We start from the raw sequence: 17,328 nt of genomic DNA, 5'->3' as shown, positions 1-17,328 counted from the left end.
GCGCAGGAGCCGGAGGCTGTGGGGTGTGGTACGCAGGCATTACCTCCGCTATTTCCTGTTCAATCGCTCGACAGATGGGAGGGAGAAGGGTAGTAGGCGATTGTTGAATGGTCGGTTGGTGGGCAAAGGGCAGGAGCGAGAACTGACGCGCGATTTCCTCACGAATGAAGGACTTTAGGTCTGCCATCAACGCCACTTGGCCACAACTGGCCTCCAAGCCAGCAAGCGTTGCAGCTCGTGGTGGGGAGCGTCGGGTCATCGAACGCTTCCGGTGGAGCTCCTCGTGGCTCTGGCACAGTGTGATGACCTCAGCCACTGTGCCGGGGTTTTCGGCGAGCAGCATCGTGAAGGCATCATCGTCAATGCCTTTCTTGATGTTTCGGATCTTGTCAGACTCAGACATGGTGGGATTAAATTTGTTGCATAGGTCCTGGACGTCTTCAATATAGCTGGTGAATGACTCACCAGCCTCCTGAGCACGTTCACGCAAGCGCTGCTCGGCTTGCAGCTTGCGAACAACAGGGCGGCCAAAGACGTTGATAATTGCGGTCTTAAAATCGGACCAGGTGGCAAAATCGGACGCGTGGTTGTTGTACCACAAACTGGCAACACCCGTTAAGTAGAATACCAAGTTGGTCAGTTTGCCGTCCTCGTCCCATTTGTTGGGGACGCTCACGCGCTCGTAAATGGCGAGCCAGTCCTCCACGTCAGTGCCATCAGCGCCAGTGAAGATGGGTGGATCGCGGATTCGGGGGCACCGGGACAAGGGGGTGGCATTGGAGGCGGCGTTTGCTGAGAAGCGTCGTGGTACATAGTAGATGGCAGGGTACGTGATCGTAGCTCCAAAGGCATAGACGGGGATCGCAGCACTCTCCACCAAATTGTTAAGGCGTTTATTAGCCGGCAACGAGCGAGAATATCCAATGGCGACAGTCACAGCCAAGCACGGGCTCTTAGTGCGAGCGGCGTCCTTGTTGGGTAGCCCCACTAGGAGGTACTCAAGAGTTCGACCCATTTCAGGGTTCGGAGGCTTCGCTACAGTATATATGATTGTAAATACATATTTGTGTTTTTTATGAATGTATGCGTAGTTTAGCACAAACTTGTATATATATATATATATATATATATATATATATATATATATATATATAAATATATATATATATATATATATATATATTTATATATATATATATATATATATATATATATATATATATATATATATAATGAGGGAGACGGCGATGCTCGCATCGAACGCCTCATTCGAAGGTCGTAGGTTCGATTCCTGCTCATGGCTGGTTATTTTTTCATCCACTTTTCTTTCTTCTTTCTTCGTATTTACGTTCCATTGGTTCTAATAACTTCCCCTGTACATTCCTTGGCATTACTGTCTGTTAGATCGCATTATTATTGTGTTAAAACACGGAAAAACGAGCCCTTAGGTATACACTTCTTTCCCTTATATATATATATATATATATATATATATATATATATATATGTATGTGTGTGTGTGTGTGTGTGTGCCGCTATACTCGGCGACAGCTTTTCTTGACATTGGAGCGAAGGCTATGAGGCGGGGCCTCCGCACATTTGTGTTACTACGCAAGTTGTCCGGCAGCTTGCAGCCGATTTTGGTTCCAGTTTCGCTTTTCGTTTGCTCGCTGCGCTAGTGTGTTTATTATAGCAAAATTATAGCAAAATTATAGCAAAATGTTTATTATAGCACCCTCACATGCTCTTCGAGAGTAACCGAATTTGATGTGGAATTAGAACAACTTCGGGCTCTCCGACGGCGTGCGGAACGAAGGTACCGACGCACGAAAGCAATCGACAATTTACGAATCGCTAGACGTCTTCAGAAGAAGATACAACGCCGCATAGACAAGCTAGAGTCACAACGTTGGGCAGCCTTCTGCGCTTCGTTAGATCCTCGCAAGCCTTTATCACACTTGTGGAGGACAATAAGAGGGCTCCGGACATCTCCCATTCAGCGGTCTTCATTCAAGGCTCTAGCCCTCTCTCAACAGAGATCGGAGGTCGACGTGGCAGAAGAGTTCTGTGCCAAATTATCTGGTCAACTCGCAGATCCCAACATCTCCACGCTCTCACGTGGTGGCACGACATCACACGATCACCACATGGACCAATTTTTTTCTATTCATGAGCTTAAAGCAGCGCTGGCTTTGTGTAGACGGACATCAGCACCCGGGCCTGATGGAATATCATACAGAGCACTGTGTCACCTTGGTGAGTGTGCGAGGAGTGCCCTCCTCGAGATATACAACGACTCGTGGCGAGAGGGCACCCTCCCAGTTAACTGGAAGACCAGCCGTTTGGTTCCATTACTGAAGCCTGGCAAGTCACCATTGGTGCTCACATCATACCGCCCGATCGCACTGGCTAGTTGCTTGGGCAAAGTGATGGAGAGGATGGTACTTGGACGGCTAGAATGGTTCCTGGAGCATCACAACATCTACCCGGACGCTATGACGGGATTTCGCCGTGGCCGGTCATCAATTGATAGCGTCATAGACCTGGTCAGCTACGTGCAACACGAAAAAGGCCGTAAGCGTCTCTGCGCTTCTTTATTTCTTGATGTTAAAGGGGCGTACGATAACGTCACACATGAAGCTGTCCTCACCGCTCTCAAGGAGGTAGGAGTGGGTGGTCGGATGTTTCAGTGGCTACGCAGCTATCTCTCTGAGCGATCCTTTTTCGTGAGGACCGAGGATGGTGACACTTCGCTACATTACCGCCACCGTGGTGTTCCCCAGGGTGGCATACTTAGCCCTGTACTATTCAACCTGACGCTAATAGCTCTCAATGAGCATCTGCCAAGTACTGTCAGATTGTCAATGTACGCGGACGACATCTGCGTTTGGACGTCTGCAGTAACACGTCTACAGCTGCGAGCGCGAATTCAGAGAGCTGCCACTCAAGTTGCTATTTACCTCCGTCAACGAGATCTGGAAATTTCCTCTGAGAAATGTGCACTAGTGGCATTTACGCGCAAACCAATGCATAACTACAGCGTTCTGATAAACAGCGAAAGAATACGTCACCTCCGATCATACAAGTTCCTAGGTGTTATAATTGACAGAGACCTCTCATGGAGCTCACATGTATCATGCATGAAAAGGCGATTGACAGGCATCTGTCATTTGTTCAAGTTCTTCGCTGGAAAGAACTGGGGAATGTCCACAACTGCTATGTTGCGACTATACAGGTTTCTTTTCCTTGGATTCCTTCGGTACAGCCTACCTGTGTTAACCAACGTAAGTAAAACAAGCCTACGAATGCTTCAAAGTGTCCAGGCTGAAGCACTCCGGATATGTTTAGGCTTGCCCCAAAGTGCGTCAACAGCGGCAACTATCGCCATCACAAGGGACAACCTCATCAAAACCCACATTATTGTGGAAGGGCTGAGGACACATATACGACACCTAGCTCGAACCCCTCGACATCACCTAGCTTCTCTACCAGTGGTCCGACCATGCACATCTTACTGCAAAACAGTGACCGCACATGGTGAGTCGATCCCAACTTCGTTCTCTCCTGCCGCTAGACCTGTGACTCCGCCATGGTGCCTCGCTCAACCAATGATTATTATTAACATACCTGGCGTCGAGAAAAAGGCCAATTTGTCGTCACCGGCTCTAAAACAGCTCACACTACTTCTCTTGTATGAGAAACATCAAGACTCCACACATATCTACACTGACGGATCGGTTCAGCCGGACAGCTCTACAGGAGCAGTAGTGATACCAAGGTTGGCCACGACAATTAAATTCAAGACATCTCACGCAACAACATCAACGGCAGCAGAATTGGCAGCACTTCGTGCCGCGTTGCAATTTGTAGTTTATCAACCTACACGCAAGTGGACTATTTTCTGCGACTCGAAGGCGGCACTGCAGTCTCTACTATCAGCCTTACGCCGTGGACCACACGAGCAGCTGGTACTAGAGATAGCAGAGATTATACACCACCTGACTGAGAAAGTGCACCAAATTACATTGCAGCGGTTGCCCAGTCACTGCGGAATCATCGACAATGAACGGGCCGATCAAGCTGCCAAATCAGCCCACACAGAAGATCATAAACTGCGACTACCACTTTCTAGGACGGATGCTGCACGAGAGCTCCGCAGACTTGCTCGCCGGCAAACCACATCACAATGGAATCAGCCACACTTCAAGCATGCCCGACAGTACTCGCTTGACCCTACGCTAAGTCTTCAAGTCCCGTCGAGGCTCCGCCGAACAGACCAGACCCTGTTATGTAGGCTGTGGTTGGGCGTTGCATTTACCAACGCCTACGCTTTCCGCATTGGGATGGCCGACACCGCAGCCTGTGGCCACTGTGGCAAGGAGGAAACCATTGAACATGTTCTTTGTGAGTGCATAGCGTATAGTAGGCAGCGACTATGCCTTCGCAGGGAACTCAACAAATTAGATGATCAGCCTCTGTCGGAGCAGGAAATTCTGCAGTATCGTCAGGATGCGACTTCACAGAAGAGGACCCTGAAAGCGCTGCTGCACTTTTTGCGATTGACCGGCCTTGCTGAACGGTTGTAGCTGGGACGCCCTTCCTGTGTGTGTTTTCGTTTTTTTTTTTTATGAGTGCGCATGCGTTTTTTTCCCTCTATCTAACCCCTCTTTCTTGCCCCTACTTCCCCACCCCCAGCGCTGGGTAGCAAACCAGATGCCAATATCTGGTGAACCTCCCGGCCTTTCCTTTCTCACTCTCTCTCTCTCTTTCTCTATAGCAAAATGTATGCATGCAAAATGGGAACGTCAGAGTTAAACTTTGATGAGAGTGCATACATGCAGCTAGTTACTGTGCTGTTTATATACTGGTACACATAAAATTTTCCGTTGTTCAGAACGTTTTCCCAGCCTTATTCAGCCTTTATAACAGTGAAGTTTAGGTTCCGTGTTCAGCCCAGTATATACGGGTAAGCGCCACACGTGATCGAATGTTAACGTTTACGGTATTGAGCCCTGGTACAGGCGAAATGGAAGGCCGGTTGCGGCACGATCCGGCCACGGGCCTGTCTTATTTCAGTTTTGCTGTATTCGGTTTACGCCCTCAAAAGCTGTCAGCAATGATTGGCGCAGACTGTGCCTCAGTGTTCGAGAAGCCTCACAATTGTTGTAGATCGTTGTTAAGATTGCGCGCAAGACGCGAATAGTGAAGCTTATTTCAGAGCTTGCGTGGTCACCAGTGATAAGGCTGGAAAGTTCGATGCGTGATGTATAAAAGACGGCGCGTCCCAACGATGAGCAGCTTTTCCACGGCCGATGCGGTGCTCGCCGCTGCAAGAGCAAGCAGCAGACGCAGCCGGCGTGCGGAAAACGTGGTGCCGTCCAAGAAATAAAAAAGAAAAAAAAACTAGGGCGCACGATAACTTCTTTTCCATGAACAGCGTCCCATACTTGTTCTATCCTTATAATGAAGAAAGTTTTATTTATTCGGGCCAGGTAGCTATTAGAATCAGAAAATAAAATAGGTACTGTTTCCTGGCGCGCGCGCATGCAGGCGGTTCGGCTCTATAGCTTCCACAGTGCTGTCAAGAAAAGCTGTCGCCGAGTATAGTTTCCTCTATGGATAATGGAGTTTGTATGCCACATAGTGCACAAGAGGGGTGTCTAAACGAGCACTGTATGTATAAAATGATGTAAAGAGTTTTTTTTTTGAGTTTAAAGTTAATAAACTTCTCTTTGTATCAGTCCAAGACTGCTACTGTAATCAGAGTTTCCGTTTACTGGGCACAGGTTCGCCCAAATAAACAGTTAAATTCCAACACAAAGTCTCCTGTCTTCGGCCACATGACGACCCCGTGACAATATACTAAAAGCCATTGACAAACATTCCAATACTGAATGGCAAATGCGCTATTGGAGAACGTGGTCACCACTAAGATATTTGCTGGGAAAATTCAAATGAGCCCCAAACGCGACAAGCGACTGTAAAATTCTACAAGCGACTTGGTAAAAAGAGAAGCCCAAAAACCGCTTATTAAAAGTGGAACTGGCCACCCTGGTTGAAACCACAAAATGGGGTGTGGCAAGGGGGCTCTTCTTTTTTTCCAGGTGGGGGGGGGGGGGGGTTATAGTTACGGAACCAGGGGAGATTTTGGCGGCAGACGACGAACGTTAGTGGAACAAATGCGTAGAAGAGAGACCTTTCAGCGCGTCGTATAATTCGAGTGTCTCTCTTTTTTTTTCCGTTTCCTTCGCAGCTGATGCCGACGGTATGCTGTGAGCGATAAGTAAGAGCTACTTGGCGTCCTTTGGTCAGTGACCGATGCTGACTGGTTGAGTCACCTGTGTAAGTGTGTATACAGTCACAGCCGCCTCTTACGCTATTTTTTTCTTTTCTTTGACCGAGCTTATTGGCTTGCTTCGTACCTTGTCACCGATGCGGCTCAAGTACTCCGCCTTGCGCAGGTAGCCATCGCGAACCTCCGTCTCGCTCAAGTTCTTCTCGGCGTCCTCGATGGCCGCGTCGAGGCGCGCCAACTCGGCCACGTTGGCAGCCCTCATCTTGGCCGCCAACTCTTGATCGATGGCCCAGTTGAGATCAGCGCAAGTCTCCTCGTAGAAAGGTGCCATGTCTACAACAAAGCGTGCATCACAGAAAGCGAAGAAAGCAACAAATTGTTCAGCTTGAATACATGACTCAAATGTTTTGAGGTTATATTGAAAGAATGATGGTGCAATGTTTGCGCCATCAATTCAAGTTCAGCTATGCACCAACTAGCCCGATAGCAAACATTACGAAGCGACAAATCGTTTTCGACTTGAGTGCAAATGACGGTGCATCCAACTCTTCATTAAAAGAACAACAGTTATCGCCAAACATCAAACAATTGTGTATACGTTCTAAAAGACAGCGTCAAAACGTACTCAAGATAAAAATCGAGGCAACAAAAACACCCAATAGCGATTGAAGAGGCACCTGTGGCGGAAAAAAAAAAGAAGGCACAAAAACTTTTCCGCGCAGTTTTTTTTTTTTTACAGTGAATGCTTACCAACCATCTCTTTTTTCTATTTTTTTAACCTTCGAAGTACACGAAAAGGTTATGTAGTACTCTTTCGTAGCGAGGCGTAACAGATTCAGTGTAACTGCATGTAATGAGCTCCTTGGCTTTTTTGTGCCCTAAAGTGTTAAAACACCATGCTACAACAGCTTAGCTGAATAATTATTCTTCTCACGCTAGCAATAGTCAAACAGAATAGCACGGTCACGCGGAGGCCGAAAGACGCCAAGGTTAGGCGGGCCTATGAAGTGTACTCACCATGATCGGTGATGGCGGTCATGAGATCCTGCTTGAGTTTGTCGTTGTGGGGCTCGTGTCGGGCTAGCAGGAACTTCATCTGTGCCAACTCAAGGTCGGGATTCTTCGCCAGGCTGTCTTCTTCCAAATTTTCTAGGGGCATGGTCAACAGGGGCCGACTCCTAGCGTGACGAATAAACAATGCACCTCGGGCGCTTCGGACTCCTCGTCGTTGTCTTCTTCTCACCCTGCTACACCCTGCTAAGGAAACATGATTATGATGATGATGATGATGATGATGATGATGATGATGACCTCTTATGGATGGCCCCACCCACAGAGGGGGATGGGCCAAGAACCGGGCGGCAGGATACTTAAATGAAACTAAAATGAAAATGAAGCCAATCTGAAAAAGTAGTTGAAAAATAATACTACCAAAAAAAACAAAAATGTTTGCTGAGCAAGTGGTCAAACCATTTCTTGTTTTTGATAGACATGACTGCCAAACGTCCGCGAGCCGGCTGCACGAGCCCAAGGAGGTATCAAAACGATCACGAGCAAGGAAGACTCAAGCCGGTAGGTGCGTTACGAATTAGACGCTGAAAAGAAAATTGAGTCGTGTCTCGCTGTGTTGGAGTCAACTGAGCGAGACGCTCAAAGGGAGCTAAGGGATTCCTCTTTAATCATGGATGCATGGACTCGTTGACGTACTTATGGTGTTGTACTGCTCAGCGGTGAAACCATACTCATTTCAGCCGCGTGGTCAACTGCGGAAAGATCATTTATTGTCTTTGAAAACTCCCATTCTGGCAAAAAATGACCGTGAAGATGGTTTTAATGTTAAGTAGGCGATGTACACTATGGTTTAACGTACGTCAGTCGGCCGGTTTTCCGCCGGTTTTCCGCCGGTAGCGATATACTATCATAACAGAGAATGCCTACGTTCGGTTTCCGAACGCACTCAGTTAAAGTACAAGACCTGAGCATATATTTACACATACAAATTCAAATTTCATTATGAGGGCAGTATATGATGCTCTCCAGCATTAAAAAAAATTAAAAATTAAAAAAAATTTGCCGATACCACGTACCTTGGGAATCGATGTTGCGCGAAGCATGTTGATGCAAGGTGAATATGTTTAATTTTTTCTATTGGAGTGAGACGTTATAAAGGTGCACTCAATATATTGTCACGTACTAAAAATGTCTTCAACTTGGAAGAACTAAGCCGGTGGGGAGACGCACCGAAAACTGGCAAGATGGCTGCTTCAATAATCAACAACTACTAGCCAGAGCACGCGCTGCCCCAGAACATTGTCTTCCATTCTCGCGGGCAGCCATGGCTTGCGCTCACTGTAACTAGCGGCCAAGTGGAATTATTCTCCCTGTGAAAAAAAAAGCATCGCTCTGAGGCTCGGAAATTACAAAGGCAAAGTCGGGGCGAACCAATAGAAAATATGCACATACCAAACAGCGATAAGGTCCATGCACAGTCACACCACCGCGTGAAGTACGGCTTCAGTCGCACTACGTGCAGAATCTCTGAGGAGTGCCTTCGCCGCCGTGGCGAGAAGGCGCCGTCAGGGACTATTTCATAGTTCACATGACTCACGCGTCGCAACAGTTTGTATGGTCCAAAGTAGCGACTGAGCAGTTTTTCTGACAATCCCTGGTGTTGGACTGACCTCCACACCCAAACTTGATCGCCTGGATGGTATTCAACTAGTCGATGGCAAGCGTTGTAGCGGCATGCGTCTGTACACTGCTGGTGCGTAGTGTGTAGGCATGCTCACTCGCGTGCTTCGTCGGCGTACTGGGTAAGCTGCATAGCATCAGGAGTGATCAAAGCGTCGCAATTGCGTGGAAGCATCACATCCAGCATGGTCTGGACCTCACGTTCATAGACAAGACGGTGTGATGTGTGGTGCGCGTTCAAAGTGCGCGCCTTCGAAAAGTGCGCGTCACGGAAAAAAAAAAAACAAAAGGAGAAATACCAGAGTGCACGTGCGGTGCTGCTTAAACAAGAATGACGACGTTAAAGAGCGTCAAGCACGAGGATGCGTGGCAGGACGTGAAGTAAACAAAAGGTAAAACATCCAATGGGCAGCGAACACGGAGATTTCAAGGCCCAATGGCTTGACACCACGAAACAGCAGTATCTCCAATGAGAACGAGACAAGTGGGCCAGAGCTGAAGCAGGAGCCTGAGCAGACCAGAGCAAGGGGAATTCGAGGCAGGCAGTGCAAGCGGAAGGTCGTCACCGGACCGGGCGCTGAAGATGGGCCGTTGGGTTCCGGACCCGAGCCTACAGGACTTCCACCGGCCGGGGCCTCCTGCTGTCGGGTTCCCGCTCCAAAGGACCGTGGCCATCCGGTCCTGAACTCCTTTCCAGGGCCTGCGGACTTTGGTTCCGGCAGGCGAGCTACAGCCGTCGGGCTCCGGGCCCGAGCTGTGCGCCCAGCTGCTTGACTAGGTCGACCCTAGTTCCCGGACGCGTCGCCACCAGCCTGCGTTCTCCCGTCTCCGACGTGTCCACGCTCCTCAAGCCGAAACCATCACGATTTGGTAGGGCTTTTCGACGTGTCGCCAGCAGCCAGCGTTCCCTCGTCCTCGTCCAGCCCACGCACTGACGCAGGAGTCACGGCGTTCCGGTTTCTCATCACCGCCGAAAACCAACTTGTGGGTGAGACTGCACCGATACTCTTGCGCTACTCCCATCACTCAGCCCCTTTCGAACGTTAGGTTTAGTTACTGACTTTGAACGTTCTTGTTGGGTGTTTACAGATGTGTTTCGTCATGTCCAGTCAACTGTTTATTAAGTGTTTTGTTTTGTGAGGAATCTTTGCCTTTTTACTTTTCAATTAAACTTTTTGTGTGTTTCTTGGAAACCGAACGGCTTTGTCCTTATTAACAAAACTCTCTGAGGCTCAGCCCGGGAGAAAAACAAATCAGCAACAAGAACCCGCATCACAAATTGGCGCCCAACGTGGGGCAGGACAAAGTCGTTTGTTTTTCCAGTAGATTTTTTGACGCGGTTAACACGATGACGAACACGTGGGAGTTAATTGAGTTGGCGGATAAAATGGGACTGACGGGAGCGGAGTTTAGAGTATGGTACGAGGAGCGGATGGAGAGGGAGCGTGAGCAACGGGCTGCAGAACGAAAGGCGGCGAAGGAAAAGCTTGAATTGGTGCTTAGAGCTAAGAAGGAGGAGCTAGAGCGCGTAACGCGTGAAAATAAAGTGTTGCTAGAGCGTCAGACACGCATACTGAAGCAGCAGCTCCAATTAGAGAGGGTGGACTTCGAGCGGCGACTCGAGCTTGCGATGGCGAAAAGGGGGCAGCTGGCGATGCAGAAGGTCGAGCAAGCGGTGAATGTTTGTTCCGATAGCAGCGTTTGCTGGAGGGAAGTCGATTCCTGCAAGGTTGGCCTCGAACCTCGCGACAGCCTTACTTCGGAGCGAGAAGCTCAGATAGAGGAAGGCAGAGAGGTGGACAGCCAAGAAGGCAGGAGTCATGAGGAGTTTGTTGAAGCGACGGAAAGCTTCTCTGGCTGGGAACATATTACTTCCGTTAGCTGCTTGGGGACCTCTGAGAGGCCAAGCACCTATGAAGAAGAGCGCCTGGATATGGGCGACCTAGAAGCTGTGGAAAATGTTGTGGAGCAAAGCTTCGATAGCAGGGAACAAAGAAGTTCCATTCAGAATGAGGTGTGTATCAGAACGTCTCAAAGGCCGAGCACATTTCGGGAAGAGGTAGGGCTACCTCTCAATAGCTCCATGGAAGGAGCGCTAGAACGTCATTGGGAAGATGGCAGCGAATGCCATGAAGGCTCTGATATAGTGGCCACTGATTGTTTTGTACCGACAGAGGTAGCAGCAGGCACCACGTCAATGGTCCTAGACCATACGTATATCTCACTCAGAGAGAGAGGGGATTCTAGTTCACAGGATAGCGTAACTGCTATTTGTCCGAGAAAACACGATGGGAGTGCTGAAGCACTCTTCAAAATAAACAGTATCGAATCGGAGGTGGGCTCGATAGTAGGTATGGAGAATGCCAGACAGGGTCTTGAACCTGAGAACGTGATTGGTTTTGAACCTATAATTAAGTCCACTCAAGATGAGCTGTATAATGACCGAGCACAACGGCATCCCTTCTCAAGAATCCAGGAACCTCACACGCTTGTCGGAGCGTTTGGGCTTGCTGAGGGCACCCCGAGCTTGTGTTCATTAGATGGTGAACTAAAAGAAAGCATTTGTGTGAGAGATTGTGGCATTTGGACATTCGTGTCTCAGTGCGTTTCGTGTCGACGCCGACGGCTCGAGACCGCGCCCTGTTCCTCTGTGACCGGTAAGCGTTCATGTGGCCGGCGGGGGCGCAGACACGCGTTTCAGCGAAAGTGCATAAAAGCATGTTTGCCACAGTTACTTTCGAAACGTGCGAGAAGGGCAGTGCGTCTGGTTTGGGACGACGCGATAACCTGAGTGTAGGGTTAGAAAACCGGTAGCTCTTTCTGGACTTCGACTTTTAGATGCGGACACAAGTAGCTTTGTCCATAGTCGATTTTGTAGTAAAAAGGTTTATTCCGGGTTTCAGAACTTTTAAATGCAATTGGGTGAATCTAAAGTTTAAGTGTGGACATTTGGACGATGTAGCGAACTGTAGCCCGGTGATGTGTTGAACTGCGTGGTGCAAATATGTGGTTTAATTGTGACGTAGTGCAGAACGCGCACTCATCGGCAGTTTTTTTTTTCTAAAAAAAAAACTTGAATAAAAGGGGGGCGTATGTGATGTGTGGTGCGCGTTCAAAGTGCGCGCCTTCGAAAAGTGCGCGTCACGGAAAAAAAAAAACAAAAGGAGAAATACCAGAGTGCACGTGCGGTGCTGCTTAAACAAGAATGACGACGTTAAAGAGCGTCAAGCACGAGGATGCGTGGCAGGACGTGAAGTAAACAAAAGGTAAAACATCCAATGGGCAGCGAACACGGAGATTTCAAGGCCCAATGGCTTGACACCACGAAACAGCAGTATCTCCAATGAGAACGAGACAAGTGGGCCAGAGCTGAAGCAGGAGCCTGAGCAGACCAGAGCAAGGGGAATTCGAGGCAGGCAGTGCAAGCGGAAGGTCGTCACCGGACCGGGCGCTGAAGATGGGCCGTTGGGTTCCGGACCCGAGCCTACAGGACTTCCACCGGCCGGGGCCTCCTGCTGTCGGGTTCCCGCTCCAAAGGACCGTGGCCATCCGGTCCTGAACTCCTTTCCAGGGCCTGCGGACTTTGGTTCCGGCAGGCGAGCTACAGCCGTCGGGCTCCGGGCCCGAGCTGTGCGCCCAGCTGCTTGACTAGGTCGACCCTAGTTCCCGGACGCGTCGCCACCAGCCTGCGTTCTCCCGTCTCCGACGTGTCCACGCTCCTCAAGCCGAAACCATCACGATTTGGTAGGGCTTTTCGACGTGTCGCCAGCAGCCAGCGTTCCCTCGTCCTCGTCCAGCCCACGCACTGACGCAGGAGTCACGGCGTTCCGGTTTCTCATCACCGCCGAAAACCAACTTGTGGGTGAGACTGCACCGATACTCTTGCGCTACTCCCATCACTCAGCCCCTTTCGAACGTTAGGTTTAGTTACTGACTTTGAACGTTCTTGTTGGGTGTTTACAGATGTGTTTCGTCATGTCCAGTCAACTGTTTATTAAGTGTTTTGTTTTGTGAGGAATCTTTGCCTTTTTACTTTTCAATTAAACTTTTTGTGTGTTTCTTGGAAACCGAACGGCTTTGTCCTTATTAACAAAACTCTCTGAGGCTCAGCCCGGGAGAAAAACAAATCAGCAACAAGAACCCGCATCACAGACGGAAAGGCGTGAATCGCGTAGTTTTCTGGACGGCAGTATTGTACGCGAATGTGACGTACGGTAGCACCTGGTCCCAGGTCTTATGCTGGAAATCTACGTACAAGGATAACATGTCAGCGATGATCTTGTTGAGTCACTTTGTCAGCCCGTTGCTCTGCGGATGATATACCGTGGTCTTGCGATGGCTCGTGTAGCTGAGCTTGAACACGTCATGAATGAGCTGGGTCCTGGGTGCTGTTCTGTCTGCGATTACGCACGGCGGGGCGCCATATCGAAGAACGATCTGGTCCATAAAGAATTGGGTGACGTCGGAATCCGTAGCGCGTCGTAGTGCCTTTGTTTCGGCGTACTTCGCCAAATAGTTTGTGGCTACTACGATCCACTCGTTGCCGGCAGATTACAGCGGAAAGGGTCCCAGTAAATCCATTCCTCTTTGATCAAATGGCGCTCTGGGTGATCCTATTGGTTGAAAAAGCCCCGCGGGCTTCAGTGGCTGGGATTTGCGGCGTTGACATTCCCGGCAACTTTTAACGTATCGCTTAACGGATGCAGAAAGCTTAGGCCAGCAGTACGCTTGTCGAACTCGAGTGATAGGTCGAGAGGAACTTAAGTGACCAGATGTCGGCTCATCGCGGCAGGCAAGAAGAATGTGGTCACGCATGTCAGTTGGCACAATTAGAAGATAGGTTATCTCATTGCTGTTGGCGTTTTTCTTACACAGGACCCCATCTCGCGTACAGAACGATGACAGACTACGAGAAATACATCCAGGTATGGAAGCGTTGCGTCCTTCAAGGTTTTCGATAACTGTGCGAATTTCATCGTCTGCGCGCTGTCGTGTAATCAGATATGTTCTAGTAAGGGCCCCAAGGAAACCACCGTCATCCTCGCTGTCATGGCCACAAACTTTGACAGGTGCACGGGATAATAAATTAGCATCTTCGTGCTTGCGGCCCGATTTGTGAGCGATCGGGAAATTGTATTCCTGCAGACGAAGACACCATTGTGCCAGTCGCCCACACGGGTCCCGTTGGTTGGCTAACCAGCACAACGAATGATGGTGGGTCACTGCCTTGAGTGGCGTCCATAAAGATAAGGCCTAAATTTCATCTTGGCCCATACAACAGCGAGGCACTCTTTCTCTGACGTGGAGTAGTTGACCTCAGCACGGGAAAGAGTGTGGCTAGCGTACGCTATCCCTCACTCTGCGCCATCTTGTTGTTATACGAAGACAGCACCAAGACCCACATTGCTGGCGTCAGTATGAATGTCAGTATTAGCGTCTTGGTCAAAGTGAGTGAGGACTGGTGGTGTCTGCAAATGCTCCCGTAGCTCAAAGAAAGCTGCGTCCTGTTCTTCCTCTCAGACGAATGAAACATCTTCACGAGTGAGTCGTGTGAGCGGTTCAGCAATCCTAGAAAAATAGGCTATAATGTGGCGATAGTATGCGCAGAGCCCTAGAAAGCGATGTACTGCCTTCTTATCACGTGACAATATGCACAAATTCACGCACATATATACGTTAAATAGTCGCATATGTTTTATATTAGCAGTTGTTTTCAGTTGCGTGACTATGCTGAGTGCAACATGGTTACTAGCAACACCAGAAGGGGTAAGTTGACAAAGTGTTGGTGTTTGTGCTAGTGCTCACAAGGATGGTAGCGCTCAACGCCGCTGCACAAATCAAATTCAGCGGGTGGCACCTAACTACAATCGACGTTAACCCGACATGACGGCTGTGTCATAGGAGTACATATGTAGTGTTCATAAAGTTTGATAACCAGGACGACGACCACATTGGACGTTTCACGAACAGTACGGTCAATTTGCATAGTGTTTCCGAGACCTGGCGTTGCTCTGTGGTAGGATAGTTGAATGTCAAGCAGAATGCTGGGCTTCGATTCCTGCTGGGACACTGACATTTAATCATTGAATTCGTCTCGTCAGCCCTGCCTGGCAGCTTTTTCTTAATGGTAGATAGCTAAATTTACCTATGTGTGCTCTCAGCATTCCTGGGTGGATAAAAATGTATCACCTGTGGCACATACCCGCCCGGGTATGTTCCACCAATTTTCGGAAAGTGTTGGACGACATACGCGACGACATTGTGACATTATTGTGACATTACCAGCTGATCATATTCATCAAATCATCTTACCGTCCCATACTAATTTTGGTTTACCTCAAGTTAAGGGGGTGATCACGAGAGCAACCAACCGTCGATAGATAGATAGATAGATAGATAGATAGATAGATAGATAGATAGATAGATAGATAGATGAAAATTTGTTCTGGTGTTTGGGAAACATTGAATGTGTACCACAGTGCGGGTCAATCATGGGCATGTGCAGCTTGGGTATGTGCCACTACTAGACATGCATAACTGTAAATGCTTTGATTCTTGCATTCGTTTGTATTGCGATATTTTTGCACGCTCCCACCAGCGAACGCGTCGCTCGCCCGTTGCTTCGTTCCTGTTTTAACATGGTGGCTACTTTCGTTTAATGTAAATGTGCTTCGTTTCTTTTATAAATAACCGTATATTTTTATAAATAACCGTACACGTCCGCCACAGTAGAGCAGTGGTCAAGGTTTAGCTTGGCTGTTAACCCGAAGGTCGCGGATTCGATTCCGACCATGGAGGTCGCATTTCGATTGAGGTGAAGTGATAGGGGCCCCGTATACTGCGCAATGTCAGTGCACGTTAAATAGCACCAGATAGTACAAATTTCCCGAGCTCTTCATTACCATGTCTTTCATAACTATACCGTGGTTTTGGCACGTAAAACTCGATATATTACAATATTAGGTCCTGAACACACAGCTTTGCTTTGTGCACGGAATTCCCAGTGTCCTGGCCGTACTTGTTCTCGACACATATGCACAATGTGATGGCACCAAGAGCCCCAATTTTTTATACAGCGTGTCTCATAATTCGATCATGGTTTTTGCACGGAGAACCCTAGAACAAACATTTAGACTCAGTTGGAGGTATCCAACATTGGCTCGCGTCTGTTTAATGGGGGAACTATAAAGAGCATTGATGTGTTAGTAATATGTTTAAATTCCAAGGTCTGCAGACGATGTTTCTTAGATGCATGCCAAGCGACTAAGGAACATTTTAGCCACGAATAGTTAAGTGAAGCTTTTGGATACATCGACCACTTTTGGTGTGCTACGGCCATGTAGCTGCGCTAGAGGTAAAGATAATCAGCCCTGATTATCACGTTTCTCAGGTTTACATGTCTACATAGACCCACACACGCATACAAACGCCTACAAAAGATTTCTGGCTATGCTCCTGACTACAATATGCTGAAATGATTCAGAAACTTTGTGTATTTGGCGGGAAAATAATAATGCTTGGCATTGCACTAAAGTGCTTGCAGTGCTTGCACATTGCTTTAAGGTTTATTGACGTTCCAGAACTGTCCTGGGCATTTTAAAAATTCATTAGGCTCCAAATTTCACGACAACTCATTGAAAATGCACTGCGTGCCATATGACCTCGCACTATATCACTGCTACGGATATTGCGGGGGGGGGGGCAAAATAATAAATCTGTCCACTGGAAGCAGCGTTAGAATCAGGCCACTAGTGCATCTCTCACTACCATCTTTCACTATGACACGCGAATGGATACAGAGGTATCATTTATTAGTAGCCCACGAATAAACAATGATTTTGTTATACGTTCCTTCGTATATCCGAATAGAATCGTGGGCGCCGCTGTCAAAGGCGCGCCTGATGTATGGACGCCCGGATTGAAGTCGATGGCAGGCAGGAATAAATCTGTAAGAATGACAAAGGTAAGGCCGCGTGGCCTGTATACTTCCATCACGTGTTGCGCTTTGCGGCTTCGGTCTTTGGCAACGTGTTCTACGAGCAGAGAAATTCAAGCGTTCTGGGCGCCACCCTCCGGGCAAATACAACGACAGAAATTGGAACAACTGGATGATTGAGTGATAGCTTCTAATAAACACTCGACAAGCTTCTTTTGTGGCCGCGTGGTGTCGCTGAAAACCCAGAGGGGCTTTCAAATCGCGAGAAACAGATCGGCTGGGCCACCACCGGTGTGGGTGGCACTGGGAGCATGTTTGGTGTAATTGTTTCAGAATTCAATCCACTCATCTTTACGACCTTGATGGTGACGTGCTGGTTGTATCGCAGCGCACCGGCGCAATCTCT

The 17,328-nt window shown here is 48.5% G+C and overlaps 1 protein-coding gene across 1 annotated transcript in view; it reads right to left on the bottom strand.

Annotated features, from left to right (window-relative positions):
* The window catches only part of LOC119173378 (26S proteasome non-ATPase regulatory subunit 6), a 36,912-nt gene extending 29,356 nt beyond the window's left edge, over window positions 1-7,556 (bottom strand). The window contains exons 1-2 of the mRNA XM_037424220.2: window positions 7,313-7,556; window positions 6,423-6,628 (exon numbers count right to left, since the gene is read on the bottom strand). Coding sequence (XP_037280117.2) covers window positions 6,423-6,628; window positions 7,313-7,454 — 348 coding nt within the window. The 5' untranslated portion in view covers window positions 7,455-7,556. The remainder of the gene's footprint in view (window positions 1-6,422; window positions 6,629-7,312) is intronic.
* Between the last annotated feature and the right edge of the window lie 9,772 nt (window positions 7,557-17,328).

Source organism: Rhipicephalus microplus, unplaced genomic scaffold (assembly GCF_043290135.1).
Source record: "Rhipicephalus microplus isolate Deutch F79 unplaced genomic scaffold, USDA_Rmic scaffold_15, whole genome shotgun sequence".
Classification (NCBI taxonomy): domain Eukaryota; kingdom Metazoa; phylum Arthropoda; class Arachnida; order Ixodida; family Ixodidae; genus Rhipicephalus; species Rhipicephalus microplus.
The sequence above is the reverse complement of the archived record's forward strand: the minus strand, read 5'-3'. Positions and strand labels throughout refer to the sequence as shown.